This window comes from Dendronephthya gigantea, unplaced genomic scaffold, assembly GCF_004324835.1.
Source record: "Dendronephthya gigantea isolate DGI-Jeju-01 unplaced genomic scaffold, DenGig_1.0 000110F, whole genome shotgun sequence".
Classification (NCBI taxonomy): domain Eukaryota; kingdom Metazoa; phylum Cnidaria; class Anthozoa; order Malacalcyonacea; family Nephtheidae; genus Dendronephthya; species Dendronephthya gigantea.
Window position 1 is genome coordinate 635774 of NW_021163120.1, and position 18009 is coordinate 653782.

An 18009-nucleotide genomic window follows, 5' to 3' on the forward strand; every position below is an offset into this window, starting at 1 on the left:
ACAACAAGTTGCAACAAATTGCGACATTTGAATTACGACGAGTTATGACGAATTATGTTATATGAAAACCAGCCTTCATTTGTACATGTATGATGTATTCCAGAATGATTAAAGTGTTAAAACTCTTTGTTTACGTGATTGCTGAGACGATATATGAAATATTATTTTGAAAGTTGTTTCCCTTAAGTAAATTCATCCCTATTCGCGAATTCAACAAATTTACACTCGTAGGTTGTAATTTTGACTTTTGAGCAAACGATTCTTTTTCTTGGTATTTCCCCGAATTCGGAATTCCTGGAAGAGGAAACGAAAGTGCTGAATCGACAGAATCATCATCGGATGATATGGACGAGTGAACGAGTTACCAGTGTTGAAATAACGGTACTTATTTATCATAGCATTTATAACAATCTATCAAAAGACGAATACCGCAGCAAAAATTACAAGTGTAAACGGACCTTATAAGCAGATATAAAGATTACACCTGTGATACTATTGGTTTACTCCACAAATTTAATAGGTCAGCAATTAAAGATTAATACTAGCGGCAAAGACCGTATTTACACTAAAACTCGACTATCGAAGCGACGTTTAGCAAATCGCTTATTAGACACTTGAAAAATTGCATTGCTACATATTATGGAAATCGCCTTCTTTGTCTGGACAACAGACCACCTTTCTAAGTTTTCTTTTATCTGACACCTGTAAAACTATAGATATCAATATACATTTAATGTGATTAACCGCGTACTGTGTCAGTGTTTCATTGTGGGAACAGTGTCTACGATTGCATTACGTCATTTTCAAGATTAGGTTCCGCGGACCAGGAGCCTGGGAACGAAGGTGTGAAATCGGGTATTTTTAGAATACCTCGGGATAATAGTTTGGATTTTACCGAATTGCGGTTTACACTTGACAGCGTTCTTAGCTTAGTCTGCAAAGACTAAAGTGGTTGAACTTCATACCGACAAACTTCTGGTCGGCCTCAGCTATGAACAAACAGGACATAACTGACAGCGATATCTCGCGTTCACATGTCTCTCCTTCGACATACACGACCTTAACTGCAAAAGTCGTCAGCATTGACGATGGCGACACTTGTGATTTGGTGTTTATAAAAAACGGCCGCTTTGAACTGTACAAATGTCGCTTGGCCAATATTGACACACCGGAGTTAGGCACTGGTCTGAGAGCGAAGAAGGCCCGTGATTTCCTGGTTTGGTTAAGCCTGGATAACAATCCAGCAAGCTTTCCCGGCAGCAGTCAGCCATTTTTAGAGCACCAAATTCAGAACAGCTTGGACGGCAACAAAGGGCTGGTTAATGCGGAATTTCAAGGTAAAAACCAAAATTAAAATACAATAGTGAATTTTGTGGTTGTGTTATTCGATCCACAGCTGAACTATGGAGGAAGTACGGTATTTACTTAACGCTGTGCACGACGTTGTTAATGCAATAAATAGATACGAGTTATTGAAGCCTTTGGCGATGTTTGCACCGATTTTCAACTGATTAGTTGCAAAGTTGGATTATGTCACAGTTTGATTATGTCTAACGCACGCGCCCGCGAAACCGGTTAGCTATTGAATTGCGGTTGGATATAATACAAACTTGAATGTACGATGCAAACTTAAATGTAAAATGCGAAAACTCGAATACAAAATACAAACTTGAATGTGAAAACAAACATGAATTTAAAACACATAGATGAACGTAATACACAAACTTGAATACACAATACAAAAAGTCCAATAAAACAAAGAATGTTCAACATAAAATAACGAAGTTGAATTTTGGCGGATATATGACGCCATATTAAACCGCTTGCTAAATTTAAAAACGTACGGGCTCAAAGTACAGGTTGCATAATTGCTGACTTGCTGTATATATTTGTTGATGACACGTCATGACGGGTAATATTGAACCAAAACTAACTGACTAAGCATAAAATGTTATATGTATAAACTAAACAGGATATCGATTTAAACATTCTTATCAAAGCGGCTAAACTCTGCTATACTTACGTGAAATACTTCTGATCAGCTTCTGAGCTTCAAGCCTTCAGCTATGAGTAAACCACTGGAGGACATTACAAACGGAGATGTTTCACGTTCATCTGGTTCGCCTCCGTCGTATACGACTGAAACCGCCAAAGTTGTTAGCATTTACGATGGCGACACTTGTGACTTGGTCTTTGTCAAGAATCGCAGGTTCCAACGGTTCAAATGTCGCTTGGCCGCAATAGACACTCCGGAGATAGACACAGGCTCAGAGGCAAAGAAGGCACGTGATTTTCTTGCCTGGTTATGTCTTGGCAAAGACCCTGCTAAATTTCCTCGCGATAGCCGGCCATGGTCTGATGCTGCCCTTCAGTCAAAGTTGGACGCGAACAAACAACTGGTTGATGCGGAATTTCAAGGCACCGGTGGATACAATAGACCTTTGGTTGTTCTAAGTTCGCAGTCGTATAGAGAATCTTTCAATGATCTCCTCATTGAGTACGGTTATGCCACTCCTTACCGCCGATAAACATTGGCTCTGTAAAGAATATTTACAGTAAAGAAAACTTGTGTATGTTTAGTAGCTTATGTTAGGTGTTTTATAATCGAGAACACGACTCTTGTAGTAAAAGAAAGTAATCGAATAAGGAACAGTCATCACTCATTAGCTAAATTTTGTCTCATGTTCATCCACGTTGTAGCAGCAATACAAATGTCCTAGAATATCATAGGTTTTGTAACTTTTTCATGCCCTAATGCGTTCAGTCTGGTTTTCTTATAACGTAATTATTGAAAACCACACTACAACAAGTTGCAACAAATTGCGACATTTGAATTAAGACGAGTTATGACGAATTATGTTATATGAAAACCAGCTTTCATTTGTACATGTATGATGTATTCCAGAATGATTAAAGTGTTAAAACTCTTTGTTTACGTGATTGCTGAGACGATATATGAAATATTATTTTGAAAGTTGTTTCCCTTAAGTAAATTCATCCCTATTCGCGAATTCAACAAATTTACACTCGTAGTTTGTAATTTTAAACAAACGATTCTATTTCTTGGTATTTCCCTGAATTCGGAATTCCGGGAAGAGGAAACGAAAGTGCTGAATCGACAGAATCATCATCGGATGATATGGACGAGTGAACGAGTTACCAGTGTTGAAATAACGGTACTTATTTATCATAGCATTCATAACTATCTATCAAAAGACGAATACCGCAGCAAAAACTACAAGTGTAAACGGACCTTATAGGCAGATTATAAAGAATACACCCGCGATACTATTGGTTTACTCCAGCATATGACTCCAGTCACAAATTAAGTCAGCAATTAAAGAAGATTAGCGACAATAACCGCGTTTACACTAAAACCCGATTCTCGAAGCGACGTATAGCAAATCGCTTATTAGGCACCTAAAAATTGCATTGCCACAGATTATTGAGATCGCCTTCTTTCGGCGATGTATTAATTAGACCTGAGTGTCTGGACTGCAGACCGCCTTTCTAAGTTTTCTTTTATCTGACACCTGTAAAACTATAGATATCACTAGATATTTAATGTGATTAACCGCGTACTGTGTCATTGTGTCATTGTGGGAACAATGTCTACGATTGCATTACGTCATTTTCAAGATTAGGTTCCACGGTCTAGGAGCCTGGGAACGATGGTATGAAATCGGGAATTTTTAGGATACCTCGGAGGATATAATAGTTCAGATTTTACCGAGTTGCGGTTGACAGCGTTCTTAGCAAAGTCTGCAAACTTTGAACTTCATACCGACGTACTTCTTGATCGGCCTCAACTATGAACAAACGACTGCAGGACATAACTGACAGCGATATCTCGCGTTCACATCTTTCTCCTCCGACATACACGACCTTAACTGCAAAAGTCGTCAGCGTTCACGATGGCGACACTTGTGATTTGGTGTATATACGAAACGGCCGCTTTGAACGGTTCAAATGTCGCTTGGCCAATATTGACACACCGGAGTTAGGCACTGGTCTGAGAGCGAAGAAGGCCCGTGATTTCCTAGTTTGGTTAAGCCTGGATAACAATCCAGCAAGCTTTCCCGGCAGCAGTCAGCCATTTTCAGAGCATCAAATTCAGAACAGCTTGGACGGCAACAAAGGGCTGGTTAATGCGGAATTTCAAGGTACAGGCGGATACGGAAGACCTTTGGTTGTCTTAAGAAAGTCTTATGGGAAATCCTTTAATGATCTCCTGATAGATTATGGCTATGCTAATCGTTACCGCTAAAAAACCGCATCTTCTGACACTGATTACGGATTAAACACAAACTAAATATCATATTTTTAGGGGACATTAGTTTGTCATTACTCGTTAGCTAAATAGAAAAGGGCTTCGATTTTCATCTTCACTGACACTGAATTTTGGTTGTCTTTGAAATGACTTATATTCGTATAATTTGAGAACGACTTCGACACAATATCTTACGTAATTAAGTAGTATTATATCTCTTATAGTTTAAGGTTATTTATAAGTCACACATTTAATATATCTTATTGTTGGTACAAATGATAAATGTCTTTGGTAATCTTTACTTTGCCTATTCCACAGACAAATTTTGCATTTCTCGGCTGAATAATCAGACTTAATTTCCATTTATGTAAACGAGCAAGCGGGCGGTCTCTTTTCACGGTATTTCCCCCAATTCTGGGAAGAGAAAAACGAAAGTTGCTGAAATGGCACAATCGCAATCATTCTCGTTTCCAGAGCCCGCGATTTCCTCTGGCGAGGAAACAAAGGCTTATTTTCACAGATTTGTGCGAAAGTTAAAGTGGAAGTGAAGTCTGTTCTGCACATAGGCACAGAGCATACAGAGTTTTGACTGCCGTTAATTTTGCGTACCCCTGGCTTAGCCAGTGCGCTTAAGAGAGGCCTTCTCCCCCCGGGAAAGCATGCATATGGCGGCGGCTTGAACACATGAATGGAATATAAACAGCCGAGACAATTATCCTTTAGAAGAGTATAGAAGTGGGAGCGATCTGTTTATTTATATAGCGATGGCTATTTATAATGTTTGGTGGGGATAGAGCCTCTCTTTAGCGCACTGGCTAACAACATGGCCGCTAGGAACCCATAATTAATGCAAGGTCAAACCTCTGTATGCTCTGTGACATAGGTTCTGCTTTGCATCGGTTCTGTTTTGAGACAAGTTTTCATGATCGTGTTAAAAATTAAAATACTTTTCCAGACCATGTTTAAAATGAAGGAAGCTACGGTCGTAGGACAAAAATAATGAAAACCCTCGAGTGATCTTTCCTGATTATAAAAAAGCACTTGTCTTATGCATGTGGGTGTCTTATCTAGGTATAATCTCCTAATATATTGTACCTCTAATTCAAGTCTTCATTAAGGCCAGGATATGGACTTAAGAATAATACATTATCTCGGCATATTGCCTTTGAAATTACCGATAAATGCTGACGAAATTTTGCCACCATGGTTACGAGATGAGCTCTGCATAATGAACATTCAGGAAAGGCTTATGCGTTTTATCACTCCATCACTCGGTCTTGGCACCTGAAGCAAGAAACAGCTCAAAATACAACAACAAGAAGAGTTTTGAAGAAGAAGAGTTTCACAAGTATAACAACAATGAAGAGTTTTGGGCTCTGTTGTTTGCTTTTGTTAGCTTCAGCCTGCGTGTTTGGTAAGTTTTGTGCTGGTTTCTTTTCCATTGATTGTTGTAAGAACATCAGAAATAAGATCGATAGATTCACTACCGATTGATAAATTACTTGTCAACAATATTCCGTGTAAGGCTTTCTCGCTGGCAATCTGTTCCAAAGGCATAAAATTTAAATTTGTCTTGTTAAAGAAGGAGTCTGAACAACGTTTTCACAACTGGTTGGAAAGTTTTATCACACATTTTTGTGAAAGAACGTGAAATTTAGACGCGTGTACTTGCAGTCGTATAAGACTGTGTGCAGTTTGATTATTTCATATTTTTTCAAAGTCGCTCGAGCTAAGTTGCAAAATAAGCCTGAGCTAGCGGATGAAGTAGGTGACGAAGATGACACGGAAGCCAACGAAAAAGACACGGGAGCCGACGAAGAGGACGCGGAAGCCAACAAAGAAAACACGGAAGCTCACGAAGAAAACGAATTTTGGGAAACCGAAAAAGATGAAGGTATTAAAAGCTTGCCTGCCTGCCAAAAAAATAGTGCATGTTCACAGTGCATCATTTCATCCCTGATGAGCACACTTCAGACTCAGACTGCAGTGTCGAAACGTCGGATCTTGAATGTGACATTTACTTTCATTCTTCAAGTATGTGAAACTTCATGCAAGACCAACTGTACACTGTATATATGTGCTCAGTTTTCCAAACTGTAATCCGACTGTGAATAAGTTTTAAATATTAAAAAAATGATTTTTGAAAAAAATAATGCATTTAATTTTTTTGAGTAGAAACTACAGATGTTGCTCCTCACAAGCCCAAGAAGCAAGGTTGGTAATATAGCATGTAAGTGTGTTAAGCTCGCAAATTTTGTACTTTTTGTTATATGAATAAAAAAATGATAATTTTGTAGCCTGGTAATTCGTGGCCAGAAGTCGAGGACATGCATGGAATTTGGAGATTGCCGTAAAAATTTGCATTTGTAGAAATATCTTTTAACTGCAGCACAATAAATTATATTGCGATTTCACAACGTTTGAGATCTTGCATGGAATACTTGCAATTTGCCATGTTTGCTTCTTGTAAATCAAGAAGAAGTTGCTAGGGTAATATTCTGTGGGTTTATTCCAATTTCTCATCAGAGGAAATGACATGTTTATATATTAATAAAAAAACAATCGACTTTAAAAGATATGAAATATTCTCCCCGTCCCCATTTACGCATCTATGGCTTTCTCTCTAAACACAATTCCTAACAAGATTGAAGTTTCGAGCCAATGGGATTTCGCATAATCTAATTTTCATTCAAAGTTGCTGATAAAAGTTTTTACGCGTTACATATCAGGTTTGAAACTGAGACATTTTGAAATGGTTCGGTGGGGCCGGTTGTATCAAGGCCGTTTAGCTTAAACGGTGGTTAAGTTCAAAATAGAAAGCAAGTCTATCGTTTTATTCAACAAGCAAACTAAATGTTTTTAACCTTAATACAAAGATACAGTCTACAACTGCATATTCAGTGCATAATATTTAAGTTGAATCATTCAAGAGAGATGTAAGAGTGTTATTTAATTTTGACTTATCCACCGTTTAAGCTAAACGGGCTTCATACAACCGGCCCCTGGCGTTTACGCTCTGGCATGACTGTGTTTTTTTGTGACTGATAAGGTTGGGAATGCTACCAATTCCATAGAGAGCATCAATTGTGCGAGATCTGTGCTCGACGTGTATGTACGCGATCGTGCTGGCAAAAATCATGCAAAATAGTTACATGCAGTGGAGTAAGACCATCGTATCGTATCCAGTACACAAACGTCAGACACGGTCACGGGCATCGCCAGTTTAAAAAGATCATACAATTGCCATACGGAGTTTGTTGGAGTCCAACCAAAATCTGCTACCAATGTGACTATATCCCTTCCAAATGTAAAGAGGTCTGCCGCTTGGAATACGACGTCAAACCGGTGAAGTCATGATGCCTAATTTTCTTAAAATGGTGAACAATGTACTCTTTACCGAAAGTAGTCAAAATTTATGGGTTCTAATTGGGTTACTGGAAAGAATAGAAATGAATTTAATTTTGTCAAATATATTTTGAATTTGTAATACTTATGTTGGTTTTATGTGGTTCTTATACCGGCGAGCGTTCGTAAATAATTTCTATGCTGTTGTGCTACGACTGCATTACGGGTATTAGTGCATTTCACAACATGCATGACGTCACATGCGCCATCTTGATGTTCAGCTGGATTGAAGAGAATCGACCGTACTCATAATGACGTCAAACAAATACGGAATCCTGATGTTACACGACTTTTGTTACACAAAAATAAAGCGCCAACGAAACTTCATGTAACATCAGGCTTTCCGTGTTTGACGTCATTATAAGAAAAGGAATCTAATCAGTTAAACTCATTTGGGCTACTGATAATAATTCAATGTCCAGCAAATCTTAAATGAACGAAATTCCTTTTTGACATTAGGACTCTCAATCCAATAGACTCTTAGAAAAGTTTCAGGGACGAACGGTAAGAATTTGTCTATTATTTAATTTTAGTGCATATTAAACATGTTATCAAACATCGAATATGTCAGCGGTTTGTTCAAATGGGGGGTCAAAATTCATGATTATTTTCAATCGCATTGTGTTAGTCTGTTTACTACACAAACAAAATAACTATGCCATTACAATACGAAACAAAGAAAATTGCATCCAAACTAACTCCGGGTATATATGATGAACTGAATAATAATAAAAGATATAAAGGAAGTAAACTGACCAGGGTTGCCAGGATACTGAACAAATTAGCCAAATGAACTGACCAATGAATTTAAAAATTAAAATAATTGTTTTTAATCTTTGCGGCATCTGCTTAATTATTCCAGCGCCAGCGACGGAGTTGAAAATTCGCCCCGGTTTTGTTTTTGTTTGTTTTTTTTTATCTTTTTTTTTATAATTTTTCGTCGTCGCAAGTCTGTAATGGCGCGAAATATACTAGTATTTGAAATGGGTTTGTGATGGGATTTATTTATGTCCCAGTCTTGTCTCCCAAGAGTTGTGGTGAACAGCTTTGGCTAATTTTCCGATGCGCGATTCGATTTCGCTCGCATGATACGGCAATTCCTCCAAGAGGGACAAATAAACCGTTGTTTTCATGCTGTTCGATTAAGTTTAGATTGAATTGGGGTAAGAATATATTTAAAACATGTAGATTCTGGTCCTATTTTAATAATATCGCTGCTATTTCAGAAGCTTTATGTTGAAGACTGGTACGTGCGCGCCACGCCGGAGTTAACGCCAGAACAGGCGTCTTGTATTGTTTAATGTTTGTTATGAACGCCAAACATGCTGGAAACTTTACATAGGACAAGCATTTGACCATTAAGACAGCGTGGTTATCCATTTCAAAAAAATTGACATCATAACCAAAGCATGGTTATCTTGTTTAATGTTTGTATATGAGCGCAAAACATGCTGAAACTTTACATTGGACAAGAATTTGGCCATTAAAACAGCGTGGTTATCCATTTCAAAATATTTGACATCATAACCAAAGCATGGTTATATTGTTTAATGTTTGTTATGAACGCAAAACATGCTGGAAACTTTACATAGGACAAGCATTTGACCATTAAAACAGCGTGGTTATCCATTTCAAAAAATTGACATTATAACCAAAGCATGGTTATATTGTTTAATGTTTGTTATGAACGCCAAACATGCTGGAAACTTTACATAGGACAAGCATTTGACCATTAAAACATCGTGTTTATCCATTTCAAAATATTTGACATCATAACCAAAGCATGGTTATATTGTTTAAAGTTTGTATATGAGCGTCAAACATGCTGGAAACTTTACATTGGACAAGCATTTGACCATTAAAACAGCGTGGTTATCCATTTCAAAAAATTTGACATCATAACCAAAGCATGGTTATATTGTTTAATGTTTGTATATGAGCGCCAAACATGCTGGAAACTTTACATTGGACAAGCATTTGACCTTTAAAACAGCGTGGTTATCCATTTCAAAATATTTGACATCATAACCAAAGCATGGTTATATTGTTTAATGTTTGTATACGAGCGCCAAACATGCTGGAAACTTTACATAGGATAAGCATTTGACCATTAAAACAGCGTGGTTATCCATTTCAAAATATTTTATATCATAACGAAAGCATGGCTATTACTCCGGCGTCAGCGACGGAGTTGAAAATTCGCCTGGGTTTTTTTTTGTTCCTTTTTAATTTATTTTTTGTTTTTTATTATTTTTCGTCGTCGCAAGTCTGTAATGGCTTGAAATACAGTAGTATTTGAAATGTGTTTGTGATGAGATTTATCTATGTCCCAGTCTTGTCTCCCAAGAGTTGTGGTGCACAGCTTTGGCTAATTTTCCGATGCGCGATTCGATTTCGCTCGCATGATACGGCAATTCTTCCAAGAGGAACAAATAAACCATTATTTTCATGCTGTTCGATTAAGTTTAGATTGAATTGGGGTTAGATTATATTTAATACATGTAGATTCTGGTCCTATTTTAATAATATCGCTGTTATTTCGCCGTTTAACAAGTTGATGTGGCCGTGTATGGGCGCGTTGACACGAAAGTAGGCTGCAGGATAAAAATAATGAAAACCCTCGAGTGACCTTCTTGATAATAGACAAGCACTTGTCTTATGCATGTGGGTGTCTTATCTAAGTATAGTTTCCTAATATTGTACTTCTAATGCAAGTCTTCATCGAGGACAGGAAATGAACTTGGGAATAATACATTATATCTCTGCATATTGCCTTTGAAATTGTACTGATAAATTATGACGCAATATTGCAACCATGGTGACGAGATTATCAACCATCCATAAAATTATAAGCGTACCACAAAAATTAGTGAAGGTCTAATATAAACGGAGGCACTGCTGAGCGATATGCAGGATTCGAATTGTCGAATTGTGACACAATGATCCTGAATACGATTGATTAAATGATAGCCGCTATACGGTTGTTCACAAAAAATTAAGAACGACCACCAAGACTGCACTACAGACATTTATGTACAAAATTGAGAGATATACTTCGAATACGACAGGGGCCCGTATATTGCCAAAAAGGGGACGTTCGTCACGATGTACATACTTGCTATTACTTACAGGTATGTAGATTTTAATAGGAGTTGCTGATGTTCTTACTTTATCACATGTGCAAGTTTAAACGATTTAATCTACGATATAAAACCAGGAAATCATCAGAATATAATAGTGATATATCTGCCAGTTTTACTAAAATATTATGTACCCGCCGTTTATCAGAGGAAACAGGTCATGCAGATAAGTTGGGCCAAGTTTTTAAAAGGAGGTCGCATATGTTATCGCTTGATCACTTTGTTTTAGCACCTCAAGCAAGAAACAGTTTAAAATTGAACAAGAAAGAGGGATGAAGAGTTTTGCGCTGTTTTATTTCCTTTTGTTGGCTCCAGCCTGCGTTTTTGGTAGGTTTTGTAGGTTCTTTTTTGTAGGTCGATCAGAGCCGAAAAACTAAGAACGATTTTTCATTACGATTATCTCACTGCTCGTTAAAACCAGTTGATTAATTTCTTATTTACTTGTCGATATTATTCCATGCATACAAGGCTTTTTCCTATAATAATCTCTTTACTCAAAAGGACTGTTTGACATTTTTACAAATGGTTAGAAAATTTTTAAGTTTCAACTAGAATTTATTCAAAAAATTTGAAATTTAAACGCGAGTACTTTCAGTGGATCATATATTGCTGCGTTAAAGCTTTCTTTTATATTCATCCGGCCGGTATAAAACTCTTTAACTACACTTTGCATAGTTAAATTCCTGTTAATTAAGAGATACACGCCTACGATTGACCAATTGCGTCATTAACTACAGTTAAAAGTTAACTAGTCTTTTATACAACTGCTCCCTGAAGTCGCTCGAGCTGACAAGGAAATTCTCGCTGTCGATGATGCTTCCGAGTTGGGAAATCCGCCTGATATAACAGTTGAAAAAGAACAAGCTGACGAAAAAGACACGGAAGCCGACGAAGAAGAGACGAAAGATGACGAAGAATACACGAAAGACGACGAAGAAACCGAAGATGACGAAGCCGAAGAAGATGAAGGTATTCAGATTTAATTAAGACCAGGCAATAATGGCTTAACTCACTGCTGCAAAGGTTTCCAAGCATATTCACAGTAGATATTCACAACCATCACGAAGACATGCATTTACACTAGACTAGATACACTGTCATTCCAATGCGCACAAAATATTAAAAAAATGCGAAAGATAATTGCGAAAAAAATGACATTAAGTTTATTTTAAGAAGAAACTACAGATGTTGCTGATGACAAACCTGCGAAGAAAGGTTGGTTAATGTTTGCATTTATTTGAATTTTGCCATGTTTGTTTCTTGTAAATCAAATTTTATCGAAGTTCCTGGGATAGCTAAAATTTTTGCTTGCACGGAAAGCAGAAAGAATACTGATAAAAAAATTCTAAAATCTACCTCTATCTTGTTCTATAACTTACTTGTTCTGGAACTAGCAATCGGGTCAAATTATACCCGACCTAATAATAGTTATAACATAGGTAGCCCAAATATGCGTGATAATTTAAACGCGAGAAATTTTTCGGCAATTATATACATTATTACACCATGTTGACACTCGCGTTCAAACTATTCCGCATATTTGGGTTGCCTATATGATTACCTTTTAGCGTTTTAGTCCTTTGTATTGTAAAGTCTCCTATAAACTCATGCGGCTATAGTTTGACACTGTATGTGAATTTCACGTAATTTAAATTTCATTGCAAGTTGCTGTTAAAATTTTTTCAGTGTAAAATTAGGTTTAAAGTTCAGATAGGTGTAACCTTTTTTGAAAAGGTTGGTATGAATTGATGGCATTTTTGCTCTAACATGGCTTTCCTTTTTGTGACTAATCAGGTTGGAAATGCTTTGGACATTCAAAGTGCGGGACCTGCTATCGAAGTGAATGTAAGCGATCGTGCCGGCGAAAAGTATGCAAAATAGTTACTTGTGGCCGGAGGATGGAATGTCATGCGCTGAGCGGGTACAGAGCTTGTGAGATTGTACCTAAAACCTGCCCAAGATGTCACATTTTTCGTTACCCATGTCGAATGGTCTGCCGCAATAAATACGTCTACAAACCGGTAGGTCATATTCAGAAGCTGCATTTACACAGAGAAAATTAACGCCTGGAACATACCTCGGAATGGAACAGAATAGGAAAGTTTTCGGAGGAAAATTCTTCGAAATCTGCGTGTTTGTTTCTTTTAAGAGCTTTTAAATAATCAAATTTTTTATCTGCCATTATTTAGTGCGTCAAACATCACGGATAAACTGCCCATAACCTCGTAAAATTATACATGGTGGAATTACAGACAATTGTAGTACTTTATTATTATAGCATTATAAAGATATAGAAAGATGACCACAATCATTGGATAGTTTTGGCTTGTAGAAATAAATTTTGAATTTTCAACACGTATCTTTATTTGTCTCATGCTAGTCTTGAAACATAAGAATCCGGCGTAAATAATTTCTTTGCTACGACTGCACGTGATAGTGCATTTCACATGCATGACGTCACAGGCGCCATCTTGATGTCAAGATTAAAGAGAATGCATTGACCTTACGTAATCGTAATGACGTCAAACACGGAAACGAGTCAATCAAACTTAGTGTAACATAAGGCTTTCTGCGTTTGAGGTCATTGTTAGAAGAGTCTAATTAAACTCATTGTGGCTATTGCAAATAAATATCATAATTTGACCAACGCATGAAAATAAAAAAATAACATAGTTAATGCATGCTGCACCTGCTTAATTTTATTTCTAATTTAAACAAAATTTTTATATGTATCAACATCCCAAGCAGGTACTGTAACAGCAAAAATTGGTCCAATCGTAGTCAGTCATACTAACTGCATGTCCTGACAATGAGCCGGTTTTCCGGTTGAACCGTATATTGTAACGAACCTTAGCATATACCTTCGCTCGGAACGTCGAGAAGTTTTTTGTCTATTTAAGGCAGTTGTTATGCCACATTTGATGCGAAACACTACATAATGGGCCAGCAGATTAGGATATAAAACATGCTGAATTATATCTTGAAATTCGTTCTTTTTCTCGCCTAATATATTTACAAGCTTTAAAGAAACATTTCAAAGAAACAAGTTAAACTATATTTTTGCCGGGGAGCATGTGTTGAATTGAACGAATGTAAGCCATTGGACAAAAATAATGTAAACCCTCGAGTGACCTTCTTGATAATAGACAAGCACTTGTCTTATGCATGTGGGTGTCTTATCTATAAGTATAGTTTCCTAATATTGTACTTCTGATTCAAGTCTTCATCGAGGACAGGAAATGAACTTGGGAATAATACATTATATCTCTGCATATTGCCTATGGTGACGAGATTATAAATCCGTCCATAAAATTATAAGCGTACCAAAAAAGTTAGTGAAGGTCTGATAAAAACTGGAGGCACTGCTGAACGATATGCAGGATTCGAATTATTGACTTAACGCTTGGTAAACAATGACCCTGAATGCGACTGATTAAATTATAGCCGCTATACATGCAGTTGTACATGAAAAATTAACGACAACCATGACTACACTAACTAGAGCGTTTCAATTTTATAGAAACTTGTATAAAATTGAGAGATATACTTCGAATTAATACACGGGCCCGTATATTTGCCAAAATGGGCAAGTTCGTCACGATGTTACTTGCTATTACTTACGGGTATGTAGCTTTTTAACAGGAGTTGTCGATGTTCTTACTTTATCACATGTGCAAGTTTTGAACGATTTAATCTATAATATAAAACCAGGAAATCATCAGAATATAATAGTGATATATCTGGCAGTTTTACTAAATATTATATACCCGCCGGATATCAGAGGAGACAGGTCATGCAGATAAATTAGGCGACGTTTTTAAAAAGAAGTCGCATTTTAATGATTTTATCGCTTGCATGATCACTTCGTTTTTGCACCTCATGCAAGAAAAAGTTTCAAATAGAACGAGAAGAGAGATGAAGAGTTTTGCGCTGTTTCGTTTCCTTTTGTTATCTTCAGTTTGCGTGTTTGGTAAGTTTTGTGGCTGCTTTGGGTGACTGAAAGTCGATTAGGAATATGGGACATAAGATCGATAAATTTATTACGATTTTTTATTACGATTAGCACACTTTTCGTTCATTTTAACCTGTGTACTAAAAAAGAATACAATTATTAAGTTTGACTTGCTAAAGAATGACAACATATTCACAACCAGTTGAAAAATTTTGAAGTTTTGAAATTTAAACGCGAGTACTTGCAGTGGATCATATAAAGTAACGTGAAAGTTTTCTTTCAAATTCATCCGGCCGGTTGTATAAAACTCTTTAACTACACTTTGCAGTTAAATAAGAGATGCACGCGTATGATTGGCCAATTCCATCCTTAACTATAGTTAAAAGTTAACTAGTCTTTTATACAACTGCTCCCTGCAGTGGCTCGAGCTGAGGAGGAGATTGCCGCCGTCGATGATGATCCTGAGTTGGAAAATCCGCCTGAGATAACCGATGCATTAGTTGAAGAAGAACAAGGTGACGAAAAAGATACGGAAGCCGACGAAGAAGACACGAAAAACGACGAAGAAGACACGAAAGACGACGAAGAAGACACGAAAGACGACGAAGAAAACCAAAATAAGGAAACCGAAGAAGATGAAGGTAATAAAACCTACCTGAAAAGAGAGATCTCAGAGCTTCTCGATTTTAAAAAGAAATCCGTAATGAAAACAAATGTCTGAACATTCTCGCCTCTCCCCTATTTATAGGTGTCTAAAGGTTCCCTCTAACAAAATTCGCTTAATAATAATTATTATTAAACCCCATCAATTCATGCGAACTTATAAAATATCTTTGAACTTTAACCAGCAGAACGTTACACGGAAAAACGTTTAAAAGCAGTATGGCGGCACGCAATAGAAATTAGATTATGTGAAATTTCATTAATCTCGTGCCCTGGTCTAACGAGGATGAGATATCATGCACTGACGTGTGTGTTTTATAATTAGGCATGATGTGCAGGAGACAAAAAATAGGGAAAAAGTCAATCACGTTCTTCGTTTGTCGACTTGTACGCAAGCAAACGCGTGGCCGTAAAGTATGCCGGAGAATTGGATGTGGCAAGAAGACAGCGAGTCGTAGGAAGTACAGTATTTTCAAACGTGTTGCTGGTAACGGGCATGACTACGTGTTAGACGAAAGGCGAATACTGCCTAAATTTTGTAAGAAAGTACCTGCACTCTGCAATTTATTTTTTACACCTGGATAGTCTGCCGCAAAAGGGTGAGGCATATTCCGACTAGGCTGCCATTCTTGCTGCAATTTTCCCTTGCAATTTCCTTCTCATAATGTTTGATGGAGTCGGTAAGACCGAGCCTAAACATGGAAGAATTTTGTCTCAAGCTAATCGCCAAATTTGTTTACATTTTTCAGGCTGAGCCAATAAGAATACCTTAATTATTTATACTGCAGGTAATAAGATTGTAAGCAATGTGCATGTCTTTTTACCAGGAATAGTCAATATATCAATTTACCAAACTTTAAAATAACTGGAGACAAATCATAGATGGGAAACTGCTATATATTGGCTATATGTGAAAGGTGTATATTGGCTATAAGTGAAAGGTGCATGACGTTTAGTTAGAAAGTTTTATTAATAATATTCTTTCATTTTCCATTTTTAGTGCGGCTAAAATACCGCGGATAAACAACACATAACCTTATAAAAGTCTACCTGGTGAAATTACAGACAATTACGTTATAAACTCGTTATAATTATATAGCAATATTTAACAAATAGATTACAATGAACCGTTGTCTGTTCAGTTATAGATACACGGTATGACGTCATATGTGATAAGAACAAAAAAAGTGGCCACGAGCCGCCGGGGCGAGTGGTCACTCTTTTGTTCTTATCACATATGGCGTCATACCGTGTATCTATAACTGAACAGACAACGGTTCATTGTAATCTATTTGTTTTATATAATAAAACTGAAAAAAAAACCAAAAAAAAAACAAGAAAATTGCTGTGACGTCATTCCGTGCGTCTGTCCTCTTATAGATCATGGCTCTCGACCAATGAAATTGCTTGAATTCTTTACGTTATTATATAAAGTCAGATATAGAACGATTCTCACAATCGTTGCCTAGTTTTGAGTTGTGAAATAAATTTTGAATTTGCAATACGTATGTTGGTTTTATGCATGTTATTCTTACAACGCATGCGTTATAGTTCGTAAAAAATTTCCACGCTGTTGTGTTCTACGCCGGCTGCGCTGTTAGTTAGAAAGTGCAACTCACATGCATCACGACACAAACGCCATCCTTGATTTTCACTGAGATTGAAGAGCCGGAATAAAACCTCCATACCGCTCACGACACAAGTTCAGAGTTATTCTTTTCTTTATTTTAAGTTTTTAATATAAGCACGAAGTTAAAGTTATGTCATGTTCGTATGTAAACAAATAATTCATTTACATTTTTGAATTTCTATAACTATTCAATATAAGATAGCCTATAGCTATGACAGGCGATGACCATCATTTTAATTGGCAACTTGAAGGAAGTACCCTTAGTGTTTTCTAAATGACCGTATACCATTAGTGTTTTCTAAACGATAATAAAAATGTATATCGGAAATAAACTGTCTACCTTTGTTTATCTTGCGTTTTTTGCTTCCCTCCTGATTTTTTAAATTTATCGAAGACGTGCATCTTCATCAATTTCAGGCTTTCATACTGTGAGTCAATATAGATTTTAGGGGTTTTTAAAGGATCCTAATTTCGAGTGGAATTATACACACTTCAAATTCAATTCTCTTGAAAAAGCATTGCACACGGCATCGCAAAAGACTAGGTTCGATTCCTGCCGGAGGACCTATATATAGTTGACTCATTTTGCCTTTAACTGTCCCTGGCTTGAATTTGAAGTGTGTATAATTCCACTCGAAATTAAGGACCCTTTAAACCCCTAGAATTTACATGCATCGAGTGAAGTGCCAAAAATCACGGCATTTGAGTAAATATTATATACTTTTTAGTTCACGATAAGATCAAACATATATACCAAATAGCTTGTCAAATTGACAAATATATTGTATAAAATATTAGAAATGTTGTTTTGGTCGGCTGGCTTATTTTGCGTGTGGTGATATTGGTTGGAAAATTGTATCAAAATGCGTAAATAATATGATATTTTCGCTATTATAGGTAATACGACATTTTTACAGTGCGTAGAATACACTGATTTTTATCAGCGGCA

The 18009-nt window shown here is 36.8% G+C and overlaps 2 protein-coding genes and 1 long non-coding RNA gene across 4 annotated transcripts; all 3 read left to right on the forward strand.

Moving 5' to 3' along the window:
• The first annotated feature begins 3076 nt into the window (after positions 1–3076).
• Positions 3077–7702, forward strand: LOC114535080. Of its 2 annotated transcripts, none has more exons than XR_003688188.1 (4): positions 3077–5684; positions 5991–6164; positions 6446–6500; positions 7320–7702. XR_003688188.1 is itself a non-coding variant. In XM_028556462.1 (4 exons), the coding sequence occupies exons 1-4, from the start codon at positions 5630–5632 to the stop codon at positions 7625–7627; spliced, it is 576 nt and encodes a 191-aa protein (XP_028412263.1). In that variant the 5' UTR covers positions 5506–5629; the 3' UTR covers positions 7628–7702. The 2 variants fall into 2 exon arrangements, 1 of the variants encoding a protein (XP_028412263.1); XM_028556462.1 differs by having other exon boundaries at positions 5506–5684; positions 6446–6484.
• A 3350-nt stretch (positions 7703–11052) lies between these two features.
• LOC114535115 (acidic leucine-rich nuclear phosphoprotein 32 family member B-like) lies at positions 11053–11865 on the forward strand. Its single transcript, XM_028556494.1, has 2 exons — positions 11053–11142; positions 11593–11865. The coding sequence occupies exons 1-2, from the start codon at positions 11088–11090 to the stop codon at positions 11796–11798; spliced, it is 261 nt and encodes an 86-aa protein (XP_028412295.1). The 5' UTR covers positions 11053–11087; the 3' UTR covers positions 11799–11865.
• A 90-nt stretch (positions 11866–11955) lies between these two features.
• On the forward strand, positions 11956–13131 carry LOC114535116. The gene is made up of 3 exons (XR_003688196.1): positions 11956–12030; positions 12610–12836; positions 13005–13131. It is a non-coding gene; the product is annotated as an uncharacterized LOC114535116 (long non-coding RNA).
• The last annotated feature ends 4878 nt before the right edge of the window (positions 13132–18009 follow it).

Excerpts from the sequence above, each read along its gene's own strand:
- LOC114535080 (XM_028556462.1), top strand. The coding sequence starts at position 5,630 with ATGAAGAGTTTTGGGCTCTGTTGTTTGCTTTTGTTAGCTTCAGCCTGC. Across the intron at positions 5,685-5,990 it reads AGCTTCAGCCTGCGTGTTTG|TCGCTCGAGCTAAGTTGCAA; the intron begins GTAAGTTTTGTG and ends ATTTTTTCAAAG. Across the intron at positions 6,165-6,445 it reads GGAAACCGAAAAAGATGAAG|AAACTACAGATGTTGCTCCT; the intron begins GTATTAAAAGCT and ends TTTTTTGAGTAG.
- LOC114535115 (XM_028556494.1), top strand. The coding sequence starts at position 11,088 with ATGAAGAGTTTTGCGCTGTTTTATTTCCTTTTGTTGGCTCCAGCCTGC. Across the intron at positions 11,143-11,592 it reads GGCTCCAGCCTGCGTTTTTG|TCGCTCGAGCTGACAAGGAA; the intron begins GTAGGTTTTGTA and ends TGCTCCCTGAAG.